General features: G+C 34.7%; 1 protein-coding gene across 10 annotated transcripts in view; it reads left to right on the top strand.

Moving 5' to 3' along the window:
• ASPH (aspartate beta-hydroxylase) overlaps window positions 1-25,367 on the top strand; it is a 261,874-nt gene that overhangs the window by 230,257 nt on the left and 6,250 nt on the right. For all 10 annotated transcript variants that reach the window (XM_056823966.1, XM_056823963.1, XM_056823968.1 and 7 more), the window contains 3 exons: window positions 3,024-3,159; window positions 14,216-14,307; window positions 14,709-14,842. In XM_056823966.1, the coding sequence (XP_056679944.1) occupies window positions 3,024-3,159; window positions 14,216-14,307; window positions 14,709-14,842 (362 nt within the window). The remainder of the gene's footprint in view (window positions 1-3,023; window positions 3,160-14,215; window positions 14,308-14,708; window positions 14,843-25,367) is intronic.

The raw sequence follows: 25,367 nt of genomic DNA, 5'->3' as shown, positions 1-25,367 counted from the left end.
ATTTTTTTGGAAGTTCAATGGGTATGGCACTAAATAGATAGATGAATTTGGGTAGGATGGTCATTTTTATTATATTGGCTCGTCCTACCCATGAGCAGTTAATGTTTTTCCAATTGTTCAAGTCTAGTTTTAGTTGTGTTCATATAGTTTCTGTGTTTGTCTCGGGAGATAGATTCCTAGGTATTTTATTTTGTCAAAGGTGATTTTGAATGGGATTTCTCTTTCTAGTTCTTGCTGCTGAACTGTGTTGGAAATATATAGAAATGCTGATGACTTATGCGGGTTTATTTTGTATCCTGCAACTTTGCTAAAGTTGTTGATTATTTCGATTAGCTTTTTGGTTGAATCTCTAGGATTCTTTAAGTAGACCATCATGTCATCCTCAAAGAGTGATAACTTGGTCTCCTCCTTGCCTATTTTGATGCCTTCAATTTCTTTTTCTTCTCTAATTGCTACTGCTAGTGTTTCTAGTACAATGTCAAATAGAGAGGTGATAATGGGCATCCTTGTTTCACTGCTGATCTTATTGGGAATGCATCTAGTTTATCCCCATTGCAGATGATATTAGCTGATGGTTTTAGATATATACTGTTTATTATTTTTAGGAACGACCCTTCCATTCCTATGGTTTCTAGTGTTTTTAATAGGAATGGGTGTTGTATTTTATCAAAGGCTTTTTCTGTGTCTATTGAAATAATCATGTGATTTTTGTTGGTTTGCTTGTTGATGTGGTCAATTATGTGGATGGTTTTCCTAATATTGAACCAGCCCTGCATCCCTGGTATAAATCCTACTTGATCATGGTGGATGACCCTTCTGATCACTTGCTGGAGTCTTTTTGCTAGTATCCTATTTAAGATTTTTGCATCTATATTTATTAGGGAGATTGGTCTATAATTTTCTTTCTCTGTTTTTGGCCTGCCTGGCTTTGGAATCAGTACCATGTTTGTGTCATAGAAGGAATTTGGTAGGTCTCCCTCTTTGCTTATTATGTAAAATAATTTGTATAGTATTGGGGTTAGCTGTTCTTTGAATGTTTGATAGAATTCACTGGTGAATCCGTCAGGCCCTGGGGATTTTTTCTTAGGACGTTCTTTGATGGCCTGTTGTATTTCTTTTTCTGATATGGGATTATTTAAGAAATCTATTTCTTCTTCTGTTAGTCTAGGCAATTTATATTTTTGTAAATATTCATCCATATCACCTAGGTTGGTACATTTATTGCCATATAGTTGGGCAAAGTAGTTTTTAATGATTGCCTTAATTTCCTCTTCATTGGAGGTGAGGTCCCCGTTTTCATCCTTGATGCTGTTAATTTGCCTTCCTTCTTTCCTTTTTTTAATTAGATTGACCAGTACTTATTTATTAGTCTTATTTATTAGTGCAGTAGTTCTATCACTTTCGATTTTATTAATTTCTCCTTAATTTTTAGGATCTCTAGTTTGGTTTTCTTCTGGGGGTTTTTAATGTGTTCATTCTCAAGTTTTTTGATTTGCATTTCCAATTCATGTTTAGTTAGTTTTAAGAATAAGAACAGGTATATCCCTATGCCCTTCTTCCTTTCCCTTCCCAAATAATAAAGCAGATTTATTTATATGTTTCCCCATTGTGTTTCCCTTACCCAAATCCTATCCTAAAAGTGCCAAGTTTCATATTCAATCTATACTTTCTTTTGGGGAGCTCATCAGATCCTTTAGGTTAAAAGATTACTTCTATATCCCCGTGTCTACATATCCAGCCCCAGTTTCTCCTTAACTCTAGACCTTTTTCACCAATTATTTATTACATATCCAAAGAAGGGCACCTAGGACAGTGAAATGAGCATTGATTCAACAGTCAGAGGATGTGAATTCAAATCTCAATTTTGACTTTCCCTGCCTATGTGTCCTTAGGCAACTCATTTATTTCCCTAAACCTCATCTCTAAAATGAATAAATTGGGATTAGATAGACTCAGAATATCCTTCTAATTTGAATTCTATAAACCTGTGATGTTCAACTGGATTTTCTATAGGTAGCTTAAATTCAAAATGTAAAAAGTTAATCATTAGCATTGTCCCTAAATCTTTGCCCCTTTTATAACTTCTCTGTTTTCATTGATAACCTTATCCTTCAAGTCACATAGACTTAAACCTCAGAGTTAATCCTCGACTATTCCTGCAACCTTACCTTTTAAATCTCTCTCGACACAAAGTCTTGCACATTTTTTTGCCTTGTACAAAGTATCTTTTTTACATTTTTTTTCTTTGGAATCACTCCCATAGCTCCCACCCTGCTTCACAGCTTCATCTTCTTGTCTGAAATGTCTCCTTTACCACTCCGAATGACTTTTCTAATGAGTTGAAGCCATTATGATTCCCTCTCACCTCTAGAAGTTAACCAGTGTGTGTGTGTGTGTGTGTGTGTGTGTGTGTGTGTGTGTGTGTGTGTGTGTATACATATATGCTTGGTCCAGGGTCAAAAAATAACTTCATTTATTTCTTGTATTTTTATAAAATGGTATCAAAATCCATAGAAGAAACGTTGCATGTAATTTTTTAATTTTAATATTTACAGAAACTCTTTAGTACATATTCTAATGAATGATGAAATTATGAGCAATTCATATTCTGAGTTTTTAATGCCAAGATTGTTGACCTGAGCTTGCTACAAAGTATTAGTGTAAAAGGAAAGATAGTCAATTCTGTTAGCTTATAATATCCTTCGTTACCAATAATATTAATTACTTATAATATTTTTAAAGTACACTTTTAGCCTTCAAGAAAAATCAAAACAAATTCAAAGGATTGTCTTCTAAAATTATTAGAGATTACCAAAACTTTTAAGTAATTGATTATGGAAAATGATCCGACTTTTGTTTTTATGCCCATAATAATGAGTTATCAGGGGAAATTAAAATGAATAAAACCATATAACTGTAAATTTCATTCAATATTTCATTATTGTTATTTTTATGTTTAGTATTGTTATTAAGGTGCTCAGTTGGATGCATTTTTAGTAAAATAACTTTGGTTCTCTTTTCAGATCTTAGAAAAAAATTGGAAATTAATTCGTGATGAAGGCCTTGCTGTGCTAGATAAAACCCAAGGTCTCTTCCTTCCTGAAGATGAGAATCTGAGAGAAAAGGGTGATTGGAGCCAATTTACTCTATGGCAGCAAGGTAAGTACACTAATAATTTTTTTTTCCCCTACTTCCATCAGATAACATAAAATGATACAATACTCTAAATATTTTCTCAAGTTTGAATTCCTGGCAGTTAGAGGAATTGAGCAGTTTGAAAAAACCATAATTTCTAGAATCCCTTCATGATTATGTTTGCCTCTTTTTTGCATGTGTGCATATTATATGTATATGTATATGATATTTCATATTCTTATAATCACGAAATTCAAGTTGGAAGGGATCTCAAAGGCTACTTTAGACTTAAAGAACTTCTAAAGAAGATTAATCTACTCAGTTTCTCCTGAGGAAGGGTAATTATACTTTTAGATTTTAATACTAGACAGGAAGTTTTTGTTGTTGTTTATGTTAAAGCAAGGCACACATTTATCAACAGCAGTAGTAGCAGTAACAACAACAACTAGCATTTATTGTCATCCCTTGCTATATTGTGGTTCACTTTTCCTGGGTTTAAAAAAAATATAACTAATTTTATATCCTGGGATTTTGAGAATGAATACTGTACTGTACACAATGGAAATGCAGTATGCCATTACTGCTTACACAAGTTCAGCACACTGTTGGCTGAGGGAACAAAAGGCAACCAACCACAACGCTATGCTCTGTATCCTGGGCACTGATTGGCTTAGTGACTATAGCATCAGTTTGTTTGCTCTCCCACACTTTGCCCATAAATTCAGCATCTCTCCTTGTCCACTTCACATCAATGTCTGATTGCTGCATGCAGTGTTGTTTTGCAGTGTGTTTTTCTGAAGTTTTTGTAAAATGTTAAAATTACATAGGTTTAAGAGTGTAGAAAGTGTTTAAGAGCATATGAAGTATTTATAAGAGTGTGGGAAAGGTTAATAAGAGTGTGAAAAAGGTGTATAGGTGAATGGGAAGAGTTTTTAAAGCATATATATGTATATATGTAAATCATAAAATAAATATAATGCCGCAATTTCACAGATTTTCACCTCTCATGGAGGCCTCTGGAATGTAACTCTCACAATAGGTGAGGGATTACTGTATACAACAATTTAAAGTTTGAAAAGATTTTTATAAATATTATCTCATCTATCTTTATGACAACCTGGGAGGCAGGTATATTATAATCTTTATTTTATTGAACCAGATGGAGATTAAGTGACTTGTTCCCATATGCAGTATTCTGAAATAATTCACCCTCTTCTCTGTTCATCCAAAGTTTGAAATACGAATTATACCAAATACTGTGCTTGGTTATAAATACCACCGTTAGGGGTCCATTCCAAAAATGTACATACAGAATTTAAGAGACTATAATGTGACTTGTCCCTTACATCACTATTCTAGAATAATTGACCCTGTTCTCTAAAATAATTCACCCTAAAATATTCATTCTAAGTGAAGCTAATTCAAAGTTAGAGCTAAGAATTATATCAAATGCTGGTGAAAAGCAGCAGATTTGGTAATCTCCAGCATAGGATTTACAGGTTGATATGGACAAGGAGTTGAGAAAGCATGTAAGACTGTGCATTTGGTCAGTCACACAATAAGTAAATGTCTATGGTGAGATTTGAACTTGTCTTTCTGACTCTTGGTCTGGTTCTCTCTCTACTGTTCCCCCTTGCAGTAATTGTGTGCTGTATTTAAAATTCAAGTTCACTAGCTTTGAAATCTGCTGCAGTGAATGTCTGGTCTCCTGGAAAATGCCCTGAGACCTAGAAATAAGGATACCCAGGTAGATTCAGGATCTGTAACTAAAAGTGTGTCCTCAAGAATTTACTTAACCGCTAGGAGCCCACATTTCCCCATCTGCACAACGTAGATTAAAATGCATGCCTTGCTTTACCACAAAGTGATGATATGAACAAAAGTAGTGCTGACAGCTTAACAGACACTGCTGGGAAATGATTCAGTTTCTGTTCCCTCAAATGAAATGTTTGTAAAGGGCTTTGAAAACGTTAAAGCACTAAGTGTCAGTAATTATTGCTGTTGTTATTCACAACATAGAAACACCTTCCCCTGTATTTTACATGGGAATATAGAGTTCTGGTTGCTTTGACCCTGTTTCAGTTCATCCTGAAGTGCCCATGAGCTGTAGAAACACAATCTTTTAGAAATGAATTAGTAATAAAGGAATTTATTGAAATGTATGACTTATGTGATGGAGAAAATGCTAGATTTGGAATCAAAAGACCCAGGTTTGAAACTTGGCAATGCTTTGCTAATTGTGACCTTGGACAAGTCATTGTAACCAGTTAGATCTCAGTTTGCTCATTTGTAAAGTGAGATCATTTCTTGGTCATCTCTCAGTTTTTCTCTAGCTCTAAATCTATGATCATTTTTATCTTGAGGCACCATGGCAAGATCACCAGATTTGGACTAAATCATCTCTCAAAGGAAGATCACCTTTCTTGGAGGAGAGATGATTTGGAAGGGATTCTGAGATTTATTTTCAAAAACTAGTAACATGATGACGATAATAATAATTCACATTTATATGATAATGTAAGGTTGCAAAGAACTTTTCCTACATGATCTCATTTGGTCCTCAACATCTATGTGAGGTAGGTGCTATTAGTATAGTATACCTAGTTTTCAGATAAGTAAACTGAGTTTCAGAGAAGTGATGTGAATTTCTTCTCACTTTACTTTTCATCACTTCATGTGAGTATTTCCAGGTTTGCTTGTGACATCCTGTTTGTCATTTCCTTTGTTGCAATAGTATTCCATTATAATCAGGTACCACAGCTTATTTAGCTATTCTCCAATTGATGGACATCCCTTCAGTTTCTAATTCTTTGCCCCCAAAAAAGAGCTGTTATAAATATCGTATTTATATACTTTTACTTTGTAAATGTCTTCCTTATTTTTTTTTTGAGACTGAGTCCCTCTGTTGTGCCTAGGTTGGAAGTTCAGTGGCCATTCATCCCATGGCTGATTGTCAAAGAAAGGGTCACATAGCTAGCAAGTGCCTGAGGAAGGATTCAAACTCAGATTCCCTTACTGAGCTAGAGCTTTATCCTATATACATAGTATACCCTAATGCCTCTGAAGAATTGCCTTGTGGAATTTTTGTGAGAGAATTGTTTTACTTGGTCCTGTGGATCTAGACCTGTAAAAATGATTGGAGATTGCAGAGGAGCTGATTTTGGCTTAATATAGGAAAATATTCCTGTCTCTGAATGACGATGGAATGTTCTACCTTGGGAAGTTACAAGTTCCAATCCTGACTCTTCCAAAAGTAGCTGGATGTTATAACAGGTTCCTCTCAAGATTGAACTAAATGACTTCTGTGAGTTTCCCTTTGCATTCAGATTATGCTATTCTGAGTCACCCAAGTTATGAGACTAAGCTGTAAAAAGTAGCAAGATCCATAAAAATACACAGTAAACTTTACTGCTCTGGTTTTATCACCCTTTTACTCAGAATCCTTTAATGGCTTACAGTGGCTTAAGGAATAAAGTATAAAAAGGCATTTAGATCCCTCCACAATTTGTCTCCATTTCTAGTCTTATCCCCATATTACTTGTTTATGAAACATAAACCATTTTATTTTTCATCAAGGCAAGCAAACAGTACTTTTTGGGACACTTTGGTACATCTGTGATTTTTTTGATGTTGAAACTTCCTCCAGCAGAGCAAATTACAACCCTCCATGCCTTCTTAGCCTCTTTTCCATGTCAACCCATAAATCCTACCCCAGGGATCCACCAAACTTGCTGTTTTATTCCTTACTTGACATTTATAATCAGAACGTCACTGAACAACATTGTGTCTGTTGTTCTGTCTTTCAAGGCATCTTATCTTATGTTCTCTTAAGTTCTGAATATACATTGTTGGAATAGACCCTTGAAGGTGGAGTTTTATCATTATGCATTGTATTTTATATAATTCTTACCTCCAGTTTTGGATTAACAGAGAATAGGATGAATCATTTCAGAATCCTGAATGTAGAGATAAGCTGACCACTATAAAAGGAAGAAGAAAAACCTTTCTTAGGAACCCTGTGGAGGAAAAGGAGGAAAAGTTAAGAATGGAGATAGATGGACAAGTCATGAGCAAGACATTGGTTTATCTTTTGACCCCATTGACCAAAAATGGGTCTATTGGCAACCAGATTTGTTGATATTACTACTACGAATTCACATTTGCATAAGGATTTTAGATTTACAAAAACATTCCTCACAACATCCCTGTGAGGTAGGTAGTTCAGGTAGTAGTATTGAAATTTTTTATAGTTGGGGAAACTGAGAATGTAATAGCATTCTAAGGGTCACACAGCTAGCTATATATCAGAGCCAAGGTGTGAATCCAGGTATTCTGACTCCAGACCCAGAATTATTTTCGCTAGACCCACTGCCTTTCACAGTCCGTCCTTCCTTCCTTCCTTCCTTCCTTCCTTCCTTCCTTCCTTCCTTCCTTCCTTCCTTCCTTCCTTCCTTCCTTCCTTCCTTCCTTCCTTCCTTCCTTCCTTCCTTCCTTCCTTCCTTCCTTCCTTCCTTCCTTCCTTCCTTCCTTCCTTCCTTCCTTCCTTCCTTCCTTCCTTCCTTCCTTCCTTCCTTCCTTCCTCTAGATCTGGCTCTCAATCCACTGAGCTACCCAGCTGCCCCCTTTTCTTTCTTTTTTAAAAAATTATGTCTTTATTTTATTTTTATAACAAATTTCCATGTTTGCCAAAGTTATATGGTTCATGTTGTCTCGCTCCTTTTTTCCCTCCTCACTCCCAGAATTGACAAGCAGTTCAATATGGATTATACAAATATATTATTATACAAAACATATTTCCATATTACTCATTTTTGTAAGGGAATAATTTTGTAAAACCCAAACCCCAAATCATATACCCAAATAAACAAGTGATAAACCATGTTTTCATCTGGATTTATGTTCCAACAGTTCTTTTTCTAGAAGTAGATAACATTCTTTTTAATAGTCCCTCAGAGTCAGTTTCTTTTCATTAAATATCCTCCTCCCTTTCAGAATCTACTGGATCTTCCAGAAAAATTCATTAAAACCTCTGATACCTCTCAAATAATTTTTATTTTATTTTATTATTTTTTATTTTAAAAAAACTCTTACCTTCTATCTTGGAATCAATACTGTCAATTGGTTCCAAGGCAGAAGAGTGGTAAGGGCAATGGGGGTTAAGTGACTTGCCCAGAGTCACATAGCTGGGAAGTGTCTGAGGCCAGATTTGGACCTAGGCCTGGCTCTCAATCCACTGGACTACCCAGCTGCTCCCTCTCAAATAATTTTTAAACATGAAAGAAGGAAGGAAACAAGTATTTACTAATAACCTACTATGTGTCAGACATTCTGCTAATCTCTTTACAAATATCTCATTTGTCTCTAAGATATTATTATATTATTCCCATTTTACAGTTAAGAAAACTGAGGCTAACAGAGGTTAAGTAATTTGCCAGGGTCACATAGCTAGTTTCTTTAAGTGTCTAAGGCCGATTTTGAACTTAGGTCTTCCTGACTCCAGAGCTAATATTCTATCCATTGTGTTACCTTTAACCACTGCAGAATCTGCTATCAAATGTGCTTATAAGCAAGGCACAACATATATACAAGGTACATATATACGAAGTCACCAGTAGTTAAGGTAAGAAAAAGTATTTTGTAGTTAATAATTTGGCCATCAATTCATTGATACGTTGTCATTACACCTGACACATGGATTTCCCAATTGTTTTGTGTTATAAATTCACGTATCTGTGTAGAGTATATGTATCTAAAATGTAATAAAATCTCTTTTTATAGACCAAGTAATGTATCAATTTACTAATCTCTAATGGCCAGCTGATCCCAGAAATAGCTCTTTCGATATAGGAAGTATCCCATTTATCTTCGCAAAGGAGAGAGTTTAAAAGTAAATAAAATAGTCCTTACTCCCCTTTTAAAATTCTAGATGTTAGTCACAGGCATCAGAGAAACACAATACAGGCACTTGTAGTTTTGCTGCTACCTTGAGGGTGATCTTTAGAGGTCTGCTTGACTTGGGTGCTCATACCAGATAAGACCTGATTGAACCTGGCTACCTACATATAGCTCCCTGTTGCTAACTTACCTGTAGGCAATTGCTGGAGGGTCTGATGGTCTCAAGTTGGATGATTTCTACTCTATCTTTTGGACGATAGGAGAGAAGTATTAGGAGTACAAGACTGAACAACATGGCCCATACGGACATTAGTTAGTATATGACTTTCATCATTTCTAGGAGGCATCAGAGAATGTGGACCAAAGGAATGAGACAGCATCTTTTGACCCCTTAAAGAAAGGAGAGAAGGAATAAAGTACTTTCTTAGGAACTGAATTTTTTTCTTCTCTCTATCAAGTTCTCTGCAACCAACTACAGCCTCTCAAGTTGGATTTGATTTCATTCAAATACAGTGAATCATGCTCCAGGCAAATTGTACACTAGTAACGGAATGATGGCTGGGAGGAATGTGTGAAAGAAGTAGCCTCTGTGAGGTGAAACTCAAATTTTCAGAAAAGAGCTCATCTACATGAAATTTTTCTAAGCAGCCCCTTTGGCATGAATCCTCCTTGGCTTTAGCAAATTTTTCAGTGGTTAATGGAGCATAAAACATGACCTGAACAATAAAGTCATTTTGCACAAGGATTCCTGTATCAAACTAGCATGAACCTTCTTTCTTTAAGCATTAGCTTTCCATGTATTCCAAAGGCTGTCCATATGGTAGACCTTGAAGGTGATTTAGCAGAAGGCCATTTTTCAGAGTTGTGGCTCTATTCAGACAAGTGAAGCTTGGGTTCTGTGTTGAGCAGTCAGAGGTGGTTGGTTGTCACATATGTATATGTTATGTAGTAAGTCTTCAATCTTTTGTTTTTTAAAACAGGTAGAAACAGCCTTAAATGAGTATGCAAGTATTAACCATATAGATCTTATTTAAGCTGTCCATATCATTGGAATTTCCTTTCAGGGGAAAAAATTTAAGAGAAGCATCACTTCCAGAAAGAGTGAGATATCCAATTGAGGGTGATGAGGATGGTGAAGAGTTTCAAGTTCATGCCATATGAAGAGAATGATAAAAATCTGAAGAATTTTTAGCCAAGAAACTTGGGTTGGAGAGAGGAGGCTTAAAGTGTTTGAAGGAATGTTATATGAAAGACAGATGTACCTTGTACATAGTAAGCACTTAATAATTGCTTTTGGCTATTGGCTATTGGCTGATGATGGCTATTGGCTGACTGTTAGAGAGATTAGACTTGTTCTATTTAGTCCCAGAGGCCAGAACTATTTGAGCAATGGCTAGAAGTTGCAAAGAAACCAATTTAGACTGGATATCAGGAGAAATTTCCTGATAAGTTCCTTCCTGTCCCCACCCCTACTGGAAATTTTCAAGCAAAGCCCCCTTGAGTTAGATATGTGGTAGAGGTGGGAGAAGTATGTATTGGGCTAGGTGGCCCTTCCAACTCTGAAATTTTATAATTTGTAATTAAATTAAATTATAATTTGTAAATAAAAACTATTATTATTCCCTCTCCCAGAAAGTCACTATTGGATTGCTTGTATCATTTCTCTTTTGCACAAAACCAATTGTAGATGTAACATCTACAAAATTGGTTACTGAGTTACTTATCTATTTCATCACCTACTAAGCCAAAAATTATAACTTACTGCAACTAAGATCTTGATGCCATCATCCCATTTACAGGTTACTTCTTCCCATTTCTCATGTGTTAGATCCTTCTTCTCCATCATATTCTTGACTGAAATGAACTCATCCTTCCTCTTTGCCAAAATGTAGCACATTTACCTGCAAAACTCTTCTTAAAACTAAAACTAATTTTAGAGCTAAATTGTCCCAAATAGCAATCTCTTCAGCACTCTCTTATATATCCCTAGTGCTGATTCTATTTCCTTACACAACTGGAATTTAGTATATGTGCTTATCTGATTTGGTCCTTTCCAGTTCAGAGTAAGTAATTCTGTCTGTTATTCTTCTGTTGTTAGAAACATTTATTTATACTTTATGTATCTCTACTTGTATGTGTATTTATCTTGTACAATTCCCTACCCACTTGTGTGTTTGTAAATGCCTATCTCAATCTCTCTCATATTTCTAGAAGGAACATCATCCTTCTGGTCACCCAAGTTCATAACTTTGTAGTCTAGTCATCCTTGTTTCTTTATTCTTTCATTCTCTTTTACCCTTCACCCTTTGTGGCCAGTTATTTGCTAAATTTTTTCCATAGTTCCTTCCACAACATCTCTGATATCTACCCTCCTCTGTTCACATAACCACTACCATAGTTCAAGCCCTTAGCTGCTCTCTTCTATACTATTTCAATTATCTCATAATTGTGGCTCTCTTCCTCCTGTTTCCCTCCTCTCTAAGCCATACTTCTCTGTACTTCTGCTAAATTGATATTTCTAAAGCTTCTCTCTGATGTAATACCTCCCACTCCATATAACACTTGAAAAGCTTCAGTAGCATCTTAGTGCCTCTAGAACAGAAATTCTTAACCTTAGAACTCTGCCTGGCACACAATAAACAATTAATACCTGTTAACTTCCCTTTTTTTGTAACACAGACTGCTTTTAGTCTGGTGAAGCCTTTGGACTCCTCAGAATTATATTTTGATGCAAAAAATAAAGTATATTAGATTACAAAGAAAAACAATTATATTGAAATACAATTAGAAAAATACTTTTTTTAGATAAAATGCTTACAGATCCCATACGAGGAAACATTGCATCTCAGAGGGGGAAAAAAGGAGTTCTATGAATGGTATTTAAGGGACAACTAGGTTGTATAGGGTATAGAGTCCCAGACCTGGAGTCAGGAAGATGTTTTCCTGAATTCAGATCTGGCCTCAGAAACTTCTTAGCTGTGTGATTTGACTGGGAAAGTCACTTAACCTTCTTGCCTCAGTTTCCACATCTATAAAATGAGCTGAAGAAGGAAGTGGCAAACCATCTAGTATCGTTGCCAAGAAAACTCCAAATGAAGTCATAGTCAGGCACAGTTGAAACAACTGCACAACAACAATTGGTATTTAAAATCTTTCACAATCTGTCACCAACCTGTCTTTCAAGACTGATTCACATACTCTTCTCATGACTACATTCTAGTTGAACCAGCCTATTTGCTCTACCTCACACATGGTATTCTTTCTTCTACTTCAATGCCTTCACCTATTCCTGAAACACACTGTACTCAGTTTCCATAAAGGCTCAGCTCAAGTCCCACCACCTATGAGATATTCTTCCTAATTTCTCAGTAGGTAGTAGCCTCTCCCTACTGTTTACTTTGATATCAAAGGTTACTACCAATTTCCTAAAAAACTGGGAGCAATGATTATAAGAAGCCAAATGATTCTTCAAGGAAAAATGACAAGTTTCAAGCAAAGGAGAGGGATGCATGTGTTTTAGGTAAGGGAAGGTAATCATTAGGTAATTTAAGAAAATGGAAAGTGAATAAGACCCTTAAAATAGTGTTTCTGTGGCTAGCAATAGCCAAGATGTTCTCATAGATTCAATAGGATGAACTAGATGTCCTCCAAAGATACCTTCTAATTCTATTTTTATAATCTGTATGGAGCACCTGTATTTTCTAGGGATTAGTGGGGTTTGGAGTCTATTTGCAACAAACAATAGTAACCTATTAAGTGCTGGCACTCTTCTGGGTGCTTGGGACCCAAAGACAAAAATGAAACTATCACTGATCTTTGAAACTTAGGCTATATTTGTGGAATACGTGTTCATGTTTAAGGAACTACAAAGTGTTTATTACAGGTACTCAGTAATACTAAATAACTTCAAGAGGGAAAGCGTCATGCTAAATGAGGGGAGCAGGAAAGGATTTTAAAGGAGGTGAAATGAGCTATGCTTTGAAGGGAGCTACAGATATTGGGGAGGAAGTATATTCTGAGATAGCCTTTGGGCACTGGTGGGAGATGGAGTATCACTGATAGGTAACAGCTACTAGGTCTGTTTGAATGGTGGGAAGAAGAATAATATGCCAAATGTGTCCTCTTAGGATTTTTTTTTTCTCTCCCTCTCTGATCCCCTCCTGGAGTTCATTCATCATTAATATCCATGCAAAAACTTGGTGATTTGGCTTCCTCCTGGTCTCTATTCCCTGCTTTAGTTTTTTTTTTTTTAAGTGATACCTTCCTAATTATTTTACAGGGGTCCACAGTCTAGAAATATGGGCTGAGTTCTTCTGTAGGGATAAAATTTAGTGAAAACAATGATTTTTAAAAATCCCCACTTTCAGCTCTGTTTTCTTCCCCTCAAAAGACACACTGTCTCCAGTCTTTGGGCACTTCACTGGCCATCCTTCATGCCTGGAAAGCTTTCCTCCTCATCTCTTCTTTGACTTCCCTGCCTTCCTTCAAGTCCCAGCTAAAGTCCCACCTTCTTTAAGAGATGTTTCCCAATCTCCCTCAATGTTAGTGCTTTCCCTCTGAGTTAATCTTGAGTTTATTTTATATATTTATATGGTAGGACCTCATTTTACATGACCACTATGTTCTAAGAGTTTTCATATAATTTGAAAGTCAAACATTATAGTGAACTTTGTTGTTTAATAAATATTTCATATAAAGACATTCTTCTTCCAACCTTCCTTTAAACACCAGAATTTAATCTAGTCTCAGAAAGATATACTTTTAAGTTAGTCATGCAGCACAAGCTCTTTTTCTTTTTTAAAGCATTCATCACATACATCATCAGTAAAACACAATAGGGGTGTGTATATGCATATGTATATGTGTATATATATATATATATATATATATATATATATATATATATATATATATAGAGAGAGAGAGAGAGAGAGAGAGAGAGAGAGAGATGGACAGAGACAGGGGAAGAAAGAAAAAGAGAGTCTAGACACTGGAGACTTTATCCTAATACTCATTTTGTCTTACCTTCTTTTTGATAAGGATACTTTTTTTCCTTGGGCTTCAGGTTTCTCATTGATAATGCCAGTATGAAAATATATAGATCTATTAGTGACCTTCATTGCATGTATTAGAACTTTTTTTGGTAGTTTGTCCCTAACAATGCATTTATTATTTATCTATTTAGGAAGAAAAAATGAAAATTCTTGCAGAGGAGCTCCTAAAACCTGTGCTTTACTAGAAAAATTTCCAGAAACGACGGGGTGCAGAAGAGGACAGGTATTTCTGACTTTTCCACTATAGCTGTAGACTAGAGGAAACACATAAAATGATCTCTGATGTTTTCAAAGGAATGGTTGAATTTCTTTGTTTCATTAGGCTTTCTTTCATTCTAGTTTTAATGAGCCAGATTTCTACGTATTTGACCTAAAAAGATGAACCTGGAAAACATTGTATTAACTATATACCTTTTTAGAAAGTGTGAATTTTAATTGTGATTAGTTTTAAACACCTCAGAAATAAAGTACGAAACCAAAACTCAAGTCTTCCTAAATCTCTAATCCCAAATGACAAAAATATGTCTTTCACTTTAAACTGGCAATTCTTTAGGCACCTGTCAAAAGTGTTTGAAAGAAGGAACCTTGATTAAAGGAGCTCATCTTTTTTTTTTTTTCCTGCAGATCAAATATTCTGTCATGCACCCAGGCACACATGTTTGGCCTCATACAGGGCCTACTAACTGCAGGCTGAGGATGCATCTGGGCCTGGTGATACCAAAAGAAGGCTGCAAGATCCGTTGTGCCCAAGAGACTAAGTAAACTATATTCCTTTTACCTTCATTCTCTATTGGAGGAATCTTGGTTTTGTTGCAGGAATGCATTTTTATTTGATGATTGCATGGTTTAAAATAATAACTCAATTTATCACAGATTTAGAGTTGTAAGGAATCTTAAGTCACTGAGTCCAACCCTCTCATTTTACAGATGAGGAAACTGAGGCCTATAGAGATTAAATGACATGCCCAGGGTTACTCATATAAATGTCTGACATTTATATTACTACTTTAAATCTTCAAGGTGCCTTACACAGACTTTCATTTGTTCTTCCTAATTACCAGTGGGGTGTCCATACTTATTGGTATTCTCAATATTTTTTTAAATATGAAGACATTGAAGATGAGAGGAGTTAAGTAACTTCCCTTCAGTCACATGACTAAGTGTGTACCAGAGGCAAATTTTAACCCAAACCTTGTCCTGAATCCAACGTCAGAGCAGTCAGTATCTACTGTGTCCCACTACTTTATTTATCAACTAAGCCCATTGCATGAAACTAAGTTTAACATTTCTTAAACGATTTCCTTTGTGTTAAGCTTTCTGTAGTTTGGTACAAAGAATCCTGGGAGAATAACTAGTAGATCTGGGTTTTCCTGCCAGCTTTGCCAGCAGCTAACTTTGTGACCTGGGGCAAATCTTATCACCTCTTCTGGCCGATTCTTCCCTCTTCTGTAAAATTGCAATATGAGGGGGTTGATTTTTAAAATCTGAGATGGATGAACTTGTTTTTAAAAAAATACTTCAACAACCATGTAACAGAATAATTGGTTTCCTTTGTAATCTTATATTTATGCATTTAACATAATTCTGAGAAGGGCTACATAGCTTGACCACACTGCCCTAGGGATCTTCAACACCAAAAATGTTTATATATCTATATTTTGTATATATGTCTATATGTTATATATATAAATGAAATATGCATAATATGCCTATATATTATACAAGGGCATATTGATATCATTGATTATATGTATCAGGGCAATTCCATTTCTGTCTATAATTTCTAGTCTAAGAATAAAGAGACTTTTATAAATAATACAAAAATTCCTGCTTTTTTAAGCAAATGGAGATTGTGATTTTATATGCCACACTAGTCAGCATGGTTCCTCTTTACTCCAACAATCCCCCACATTCAAAACTATTTCTGTCTTCATTCAAACTGTCCACCTTTCCCGGAGTGACCTTCTCCTTTTATCCCAGGCAATATTCATCCCTGTCTGCTTGGCTGCAATCTACCCTACTCTGTGAAGCACATCTCTTTTGTGGAAAAAGCAAATTTTAAGTAGTCACTACAAACAAGGCATTGTGTTAGGTTCTAGAGATACAAAAGCAGAACTGTAAAACAGGCCTTGATTCCAAAGAGTTGACCTTCTACTAGGGGGCACAATATGTTCATAAACAAATAAATAATTTGATGAGAGGGAGAGAATATTAACATTCTGTCTCTTTCCACGGAAAGCCCTTCTGAGCTAAGCCTTCAAAGAAACTAGGAATTTAAATAGTGGAGAGGGAAAGGATGTATTTTCTTGACAGAGATAGCAAACAGAATGTCCTTTATGAGGAACAACTAGTAAACTAGTTTGAATAGAAGGTAAAGTATGGGAAATAGTGACGTGAAATCACTGAAGAAGCCAAGATCAGATGGGGAAGACTGTTAGCCAAGGGGTTAGCAAAGACAATAGGAAACTAATGAAGAAGATTCTAAAGTAAAAGAAGATAGCTAAACAACTAAAGTGAGTCTAGGCAAGAGGGTCTACACCAAGAGAGTAACTTTGTGAGGTGAGATGAGTTGAGGATTTTGTATAAATCCTAGAAGCAGTTGGGAATTACTGATGTTTGTTGAGTAGAAGAACAAATAGTCTTTTAGGAATCTCCATCCATTTGACAGTTATATGGAGGATGGATTGATAGGGAAGCAAGTAGAGTCAGGTATTCTAATTAGAAGGCTGTTACAATGTCACCCTCAACAGATATAGAAAATTATGGAAAATGAGCACATTTGAAGGAAAAAAATAATTAGTTTAATTTTGAATCCATTGAACTTGAGAGATATTTGAGACATTTCTCTGTTCATATTCAGTAAACATTTGGTGAAGAAGGGCTGGCACTCAAGAGAGAGATCAGGACTTGAACTGTGCTAAGACTTTTGGGATGAACTGTATAGATGTGGGAATTATCTGCTTAGTAATGATAGTTAAACGTATGGCAGCTGAGGAAACCACCAAGATAGAAAATATAGAGAGAGAAAAAAAGAGGAGCCAGAACAGATCTTTGTGGAACACTTGAGTGAATTTCTCTTTTTCTGAATTTCTACAATACTTATTCTGATCTATGACATAATGTCATATTTAATTACTACTAGCGGATATTATTTTCTTTTGATTCATGGATATTATCTTTCCCACTAGGTTATAAATCCCTCCTCTTCCTTTTCTGTCCCACTTATAGCACCAACCACATAGTGGGCAGTCAGTAAATATTCATTGATTATATGGCAAGTGGAAATCACTGCTGCCCCTAACATAGAATTTGAAAAATAATCAAATTGACTTTATATCCTTGCAAAAGATAAGGGTTGTAAATTCCAATCCTAACTCTGCCACTCCCACTGATAGTAACAATAAATAAGAGAATTACCCTCTTCATTACTCAGTTCCTCCTTTGTTAAAATATGAATGGCAGTGTACTTCTCTAGTGTATGCAGAGTTAATGCTAAAAAAATTGCAAAAAGTGTACTTTGAAAATGATTAGAAGGCATGTTCATGTTATGCTTGCTGTCCAACATATTATTGTGTCAGTAAAGTCTCTTATATGAAGACATACTAAAGCACCCCCTTTTTGGTAAGGCCAGTGATTCAATAGTGAGCATTATCTCCCCTCGTCATCGCTATCATCATTCATGTTGAAGTAGTGAACAGGGATTATGACCCTGTTTTAGCATTGCATTGTCTTAGGTTCTGCTTTTTATGAAGGATGATCTTCATAGTACTTTATGATGGGGAAAACAGGCTTATTTTGAGAGAAAATTGTCCAAAAAAGCAATCAGTTTTGGTGTAACGTTGACAGAAAGAAGTGCAAGCTATCAGAACAAGAGACCATATATCACAGGATGGTAGAGAATGGCTTGAAATCTGGAAATTTCTTGCTGTTTTTGTTGAAACAGGATTGGTGTCAAAACACACACACAAAGGAATCAGTCTTCCTTATTCTGGGTAATAGGAAGCAGTTTTTCAGAGCTCCTCAAAGGCCTGAACAGTAGGCAATTTGTAGCAATTTGTAGATTGAAGTTCTCAGGTAGTAATAATCTGATTGCTATTTCTTCAAAGGTGATAGGACTCCTGCAGACTTTGGCTCATTTCAATATTCCATCACAACAGATCACACTACTGCAGATGTTTAGGGCATAGCCTTTATTGGCTTATAAGTACATACGTTTCCCAGTATTTTCTATCCTTAAGTAAAGAAGTCTTTTTGAGTGTTTACCTATTGAATTTGGCAGCTGATTGGAAACAGCAGCTGAGAATTTTTTCTTCTTGGCTGGGGAGTTGTATTCAAGTTCACAGAATTGCCACCACCTGCTTGCTATATACTCTGATTCCTGTAAAGTAAGTTGGTGATCTCCAGTTTGAACCTAATGAAAGTGAGTCCCCAACATTCTTACACAGCTGGACTTCAATTGTCACCTGAAATGACTGTATAAGCTGTGAAAGTTAGTCTTGAATAATTACAGGAAGTAAATCATCATTCCATTCCTGTAAGAAGCTCCCTCCAGAATATGACTGAAACATGTTAACAGAATGAACTATGAGTTTACACCTTCCCTGATTAGCCAGTGTTTCTCCCTGCAGAAATGTCGTTCCAAAATGACAAACCAAAGTGATATCTGGTTGGGAAGCAAAGCACTGCCATTATGGTAGTGAGAAGGCTAGGGAAAATAAGGAAATAAAACTAATCTGTATCGAAATATTCATTTTGCTGATATGTTTTTGGCTTTATATCCTACAATGCCCTCTTACATACTTTTATACATATATACACATACTACTGAATGTTCCCACTATGTGACAAAGAAAAGCAATTAAGCAAAATTTTCCTATAGAGTCATTGTAGTTGTTGAAGTATGTGATGTTCTGTCCTGATGCTCCCCTCTCTCCTTCTTTACCATGAGGAAGAAGTATGTTTCATTTGATAATGAAACTGTTTCCTGTTGTTTTTCAGTTTGGAGTCTTTTTAATGTGATCTCTTGCATTTACATTGTTGTCATGTGTATTGTTTTCTTGGTTCTGATTGTTTCATTCTGTATCAATTCTTATAAATCTTACCATGTTTCTCTGGTTTCCTCAAATTAATCACTTCTTATTGTCTGATGCTCGGTTCATTCATATATCAGAGTTCTTTTTCAGCCTTTCCCCAAATGTGAAGTGTACTGTTCCGATTATGTTGATAGACGATTGACCTATTTCTGCCTTTCACTTTCTTGAATTATAAAGTCAGTAATGAAATTGCTGTGTCATTAGGTACAGACAATTTAATAACTTTTCTTAAATTATTCCAATCTCATAGCTAATGATATAATAATTGCAAAAATCTACCAACAGTGTATTTATATGCTTGTCCCCTGACAACCTTCCCAAACTATATTGTTCCCATCACCATATTTGCCAATTTGCACACTTTGAGATAAACCTAGAGAGTTGTTTTAATTTATATTTATTTATATTAGTGATTTGTAGCATATTTTGATGTAGTTATTTATATTTCAATTCCTCTTTTGAAAATTGCTTATATTCTTTGGGCCCCTATCTCTTGGTAAATGATTCTCAATCTTTGTGTCAATTCTCTCTATATATTTAAAATTGAACTTTTATGAGAGAGATGTTTATGCAAGTATTTTATAGTACATTGTTTCTAATTTCATCTTTTAATTTTAATGCAAATTTTTAAATTATGTAATAAAAATTGCATACCTCTGTTTTTAATCTCTTTTTAGCTCTTCTTTAGTTAAATATTCTCCCAATAATTACAGTTATGAAAGGTTCCTGATTTTGTTCTCTTTTAATTATTTTGCATAGTGTGCCCATTTATATTTAGGTTTTTAAAAAAAATTATTTTTGAGATTATGGTAGTTGATAAAGTGCCAGGCCTGAAATCAGGAAACAATGATTTCAAATCTAGTCATAGACACTAGCTTAGTGACCCTCAGCAAGCTATTTGAAGTCTGTTTGACTTGGTTCCATAATCTATAAAATGAGGACAATAATAGCTCCTACTTCTCAGGGATCAAATGAAATGATATTGGGAAAGCACTTAGGACAGTGCCTGGCAACAGGGTGTTATATAAATGTTAGCTATTATTATTGTTATTATCACTGTTATTATATGGTATAAGATGTTAGTTTAAACTTAATTTCTGTCAAAGTGTTTACTAGTGTTTTTAGAATTCCTTTCTGAAAGGGAAACCTTTTTCATTCTCAGATTCACCAAACTGTGCAGTGTTAGATGACTTTTGTTTCTAAATTACCTAATTTCTTCTACTCATCTGTTTTTTTTTAAAAATGAATATTAAGTCATTTTCATGACTATTGCTTAATTATGTAGTTTTATGAAGTATCTACTCAATAATTTGAATGGTATGACATTAAATTTGTAAATTAGGCAATTTATTTTTGTTATATTAGCATTATTATTTGTAGTGAATGTCACTCCAATTGTTTTAAGTATAGAATGTTTTGTAGTTACATTTATATAAATATGTATTTTGATGTATTAACTCCAAGATATTTTATATGTTTTGTTGATGTTTTAAATTTAGCTTCTCCTTTGGCTTATGTCAATACTGTATATAAATGCTATTGACTTTTGTAAATTTTGTAAATTTAAATTTATTTATACCTTGCTAAAACTATTAATCACACTAATTTCCATATCAGTATGTCATCTGAAGATAGTTGTAATTTTGTCCCCTTTTGAAAATTGTTATATCTTTAATTTTATTATCCTATTACTATAATTTGCATTCATAGAACTATTTCAGATAGATGAACAATCATTTTTGCTATATTCCTGCTAATTTATCTTTTTGTTGAATTTATCTAGTCCTGAGAAGGAATCATTAGAGTCATGCTATTATCATACTACTATGCATATATTTTTTGCATTTTCCCTAACTTTTAAGAACTTTGCTAAGAGGCCATTTGGTAATTATATAATGCTGTTATTATTTTCATTATCTATAAGACTTTAAACATAGTGTAGTTGTTTATATTTGCTTCTGTTGACATTTTACATCCTTTTATTTATCTCATCTGACATAATAGGTACTTCTGCATTTTGGGGCTCACCTAAAGCTTGATATGTTTTGTTCTTTGTTGTGATTTTCATTCTTTATGTTTTACATGTATTTTATATGCAGCAAATTTTGGGGTTTTGTTTCTTACCCATTTCCACATTCCTTTATTGGGGAATTTAATCCCCTTTCTATTTAGGGTATAAACACTAAGTTTGTTTTCTTACATTAAGAATATCTATATAGGGGGCAGCTGGGTAGCTCAGTGGATTGAGAGCCAGTCCTAGAGACGGGAGGTCCTAGGTTCAAATCTGGCTTGAGCCACTTCCCAGCTGTGTGACCCTGGGCAAGTCACTTGACCCGCCATTGCCTAGCCCTTACCACTCTTCTGCCTTGGAGCCAATACACAGTATTGACTCCAAGACGGAAGGTAAGGGTTTAAAAAAAAAAAAGGATATCTATATAGCTCCTTTCATGTAAGTACTTGTTTTGCTTACAAAAGTAGAATCCTGGTCCTTTTACCCTTATTCTGTCCAATCCCAAATTTAGGCCTCATTTGTTATGGGTTTTTTCCTTCTAAACTGAAATAAAAGTGAACTACTTCATCTTCCCTATTTTTTCCCTATCACATTTCTTTGAAATACGTTTTAATTTCTCTTTTTCATTCAAATTTTGTCTATTTTTATTGCCAATCCTTTTCCTTCTGATGGCTAAGCATTGTTGTGAACCCTCTCTAGCCTTACTGCCAAGTTATTTCAGATTCCCAGTTTTTGATGAATTTTGTTTTTCTCAGAAACCGAGAGTGATCTATTGGAATATTACTATAGGAAGACTCTGCTACTGTAGTCAACTTTATCTTTCACTTTTACCAACTACTCTTCCAGGCTTCAGAGTTTCTTCTATAATTTTTTTTTCAGTCTCTAGACTGATCTCTGGGATCTGGTTATATAGTGATTAGAGAAGAGTGTCCCAAGACACTATTGACTGTTATGAGAAGATTTTACACATACTCCTCTTTACCTTTATGGAATTTTAGTGAAAATAACTCTTATTTGTTCAATGACGATAGAATATTGCAGGCAATCATTTCTGTTGATTTTATATAAGAATCAAGAAGATAAGAATAAATCTTGTAATTTTAAATCTTTACTTTGCAGAATTTGTATGGGTGTATATTTGCTGATTAGTAACATTTTTCCTTTCTTTGTCATCCTATGAGTTTGATGAAATAGGAACAATGATAAAGTTTGTTATATTACATGCATATACAAGGAGAAAACCTCTTCTAAGAATGGATTGAATTGATATAACCTTTTTATCCTGAAACATTTAATATAGTATAGGGTGGCATAAAAGCTAAATACAATAGAACTGCTATTTATCATATGCAATCCACTATAATACCCAGCCTAAGCACTTTTTCTTTTACATGCCACATTGGACAGAATTTTGGCTGCCCTTTTTTTCTTCCCAATTCAGCTTTGTCTAAAACTTGGATGTAACCTCCAAATTTTCTTCTATATTTTGTGTACCCCTTCAAGCCTCTTGGGATGAATGGTCTGGGATCTAGTGTGGAATTTGTAGTCCTTTGTCACCAGCCTCTTTTGGGGAGGAGTACAGAGACGATTTCTCTTCCTTAATGCTGGTCTCTGCCTGTGTTAATGGTATCTGCTTTTCTACTGGGCAGCCAGAACAGTTCAGGAAATCAGTTACTACTTAATTGCACAGTCTTCTTTTCCTTTCTCCCATCCCGAGACATTTACAACTTTAGAAACAACTATGTTTGTAAAGCATGTTGTAAAGCTCTTTTTTCCCTAGAAAAATGAAACAACATATCAACCAACTCCAGTATTATATACAGCAGTTAACACTGACAGTCCAACATCTCTTCAAAAAAGGGGAAGAAACAACATTCTCATATCTTCTTTAGGAGACTAAACTTTTTATTACAATTTCTAGTAATTCAATTTTAATTTTGTGGTTGTCTTTTGTTACCTAACTTATAATAGTTAACTTATTATATATTATTTTTATAATTATAGTAAAACTTGCCTTCCTGATTCTACTAACTTTATTTTGCATCAGTTTATATAAATCTTCCTCTGTATCACTATTATTCACATTAATCCTTCTTTTATAACAAAGAAATACTTCATTGCTTTCATGTACAACAATTTGTTTATTTCCCAGTGAATAGGCATATTTTGTGTTTACAAGTTTTTGCTATTTTAAAAAGTAATAGCAGTTTTTGGGGGTGGTGGTATTTCTATAGATATTTTTGGTGTAAATACAACCTTTCATTTTTCCATAGTAAATATGCCTAGAATTGGGGTCTTCAGATCAAAGGATATATCCATTTTACTTGCTTTCTTAGAATATTTTCTAGTTACATTTCAGAATGGTTGGACTAATTACCAAATCTACTAACAATGTATTAGTGAGTCTGTCTGTATACAACCATTCTGTATTGGCCATTCCATTTTTTTCCTCATTTTTGCCAGTTTGCAGTGTGAGGTGGAACCTCAGAGTTATATCTCTTATATTGTTGAATATTTTGGAATATTTAAAAAACTTGATCTTTTGAATTTCTTCTTTTGAGAATTATTAATATATAACCTTTGTCCACATGCCACTGAAGAATAACTTGTAATCTTCTTTTATGTTAGTTTCTTCGTAGCCTGGAAATCAAATTCTTTATTCCTCTCACCCCCATTATTTCCTTTGAGAGTTTAGCCCTTTGGTTCCTCCCAGTGATCTGTTATTACTTTGTTTAGCTCTTTGAAGTTGTCTCTTGGTAGTTTAACTGGTATTCTCTAAATATTTAAATTAATGTAGTGACTATCATTTTTATTATAGGAGCATAATATAGCCATGATTCTTTGATTGTGCCTCCCTTATTTAGGACATTTTTCATTTTTTAGGAAACATTTTATAATTATCTTTATATACGTATTGAATGTGCTTTGATAGAGTGACTCCCATATATATACATATACATATATATTTTAAATTGGACTTCATATTTCTTTCTGCATTTTGTTATTAATTTCTAGAGATGTTGGGGATATTTGTGGTTTTGCTTTGATTTGCTATGAAAACTCAAGACCTTTATTCCCCTAATTCAATTAAACATTTTTTACATAGACACCATGAAACACACAAGGTAGCAAGAGTGATTTTAACATAGATAAGGTACAGATCTAGCTCCTCATTTATCTTATTATCCAATGGGGAGATAAGACATTAAAAAACACCACCACCACCACCACCACCACACAACTCCAGGTCAGGTGCTTAGATAGGTAGGGAGAGAACAATTGCACATAGCAAGATGGGAGAGAAAAGAGGGCAACTGGGTGGCTCTGTTGATTGTGAACCAGGCCCTGAGACAGGAGGTCTTGGGTTCAAATATGAAATCATGCCTAGCTGTGTGACCCTGGGCAAGTCACTTAACCCTCATTGCCTAGCCCTTACCTCTATTCTGCTTCAGAACCAATATCCAGTATTTATTCTAAGAAGGGGGGTAAAGGTTAAAAAAAAAAAGGAAAGGAAATGTGTGTATATAAAACTGTGTATTACTTATTCCCATTTATGTGTTCTTTCTTTGGAGTTGGACACACGGAAGTCATTCTTCAAAGAATATATCTGTTACTATAATGCAATATTCTCTTGCTTCTGCTCATTTCATTCATTATAATTTCATGTCAGTTTTTCCATGTTTTTTTCAAAATTAATCTGCTTGCCATTTCTTATGGCACAGTGATGTTCCATCATAATCATGTGCTAAAGTTCATTTAGCCATTCCCCAAATAATGGGCATCCCTTTAATTTCCAGTTCTTTGCCACCAGAAAGAGAGCTGCTGCTCTAAATATTTTAGAAAATAAAGGTTCCTTTCCTTTTGTCCTGATCAATTTAAGACATAAACCCAATAGTAGTATTGCTGGGTCAAAAGTTTTGCTAATTTCCTTAGAAGACAGGCTGTATAAGTGTCTAAAATATTATTCCTAGTATTATTAATATGGATGCTACTTACAGAACCGAATTTTTATTGTTAAATAGCACTAAAATTATCTGTGTTCATTATTATTACAATTTGCTAAACAGTAGGGTTTTTATAATGTTACTTTATTTTGGAATCAGATTTTCTGCTCTCATTTTACAAAGCTAAAGTAAATTTTTTTTTTCCCTTTAACACATAAAATTCAGAAATAAGTTT

This window comes from Monodelphis domestica, chromosome 3 (genome assembly GCF_027887165.1).
Source record: "Monodelphis domestica isolate mMonDom1 chromosome 3, mMonDom1.pri, whole genome shotgun sequence".
Classification (NCBI taxonomy): Eukaryota; Metazoa; Chordata; class Mammalia; order Didelphimorphia; family Didelphidae; genus Monodelphis; species Monodelphis domestica.
Note: the sequence above shows the minus strand (reverse complement) of the source record. Positions and strands in the feature narration are given on the sequence as shown.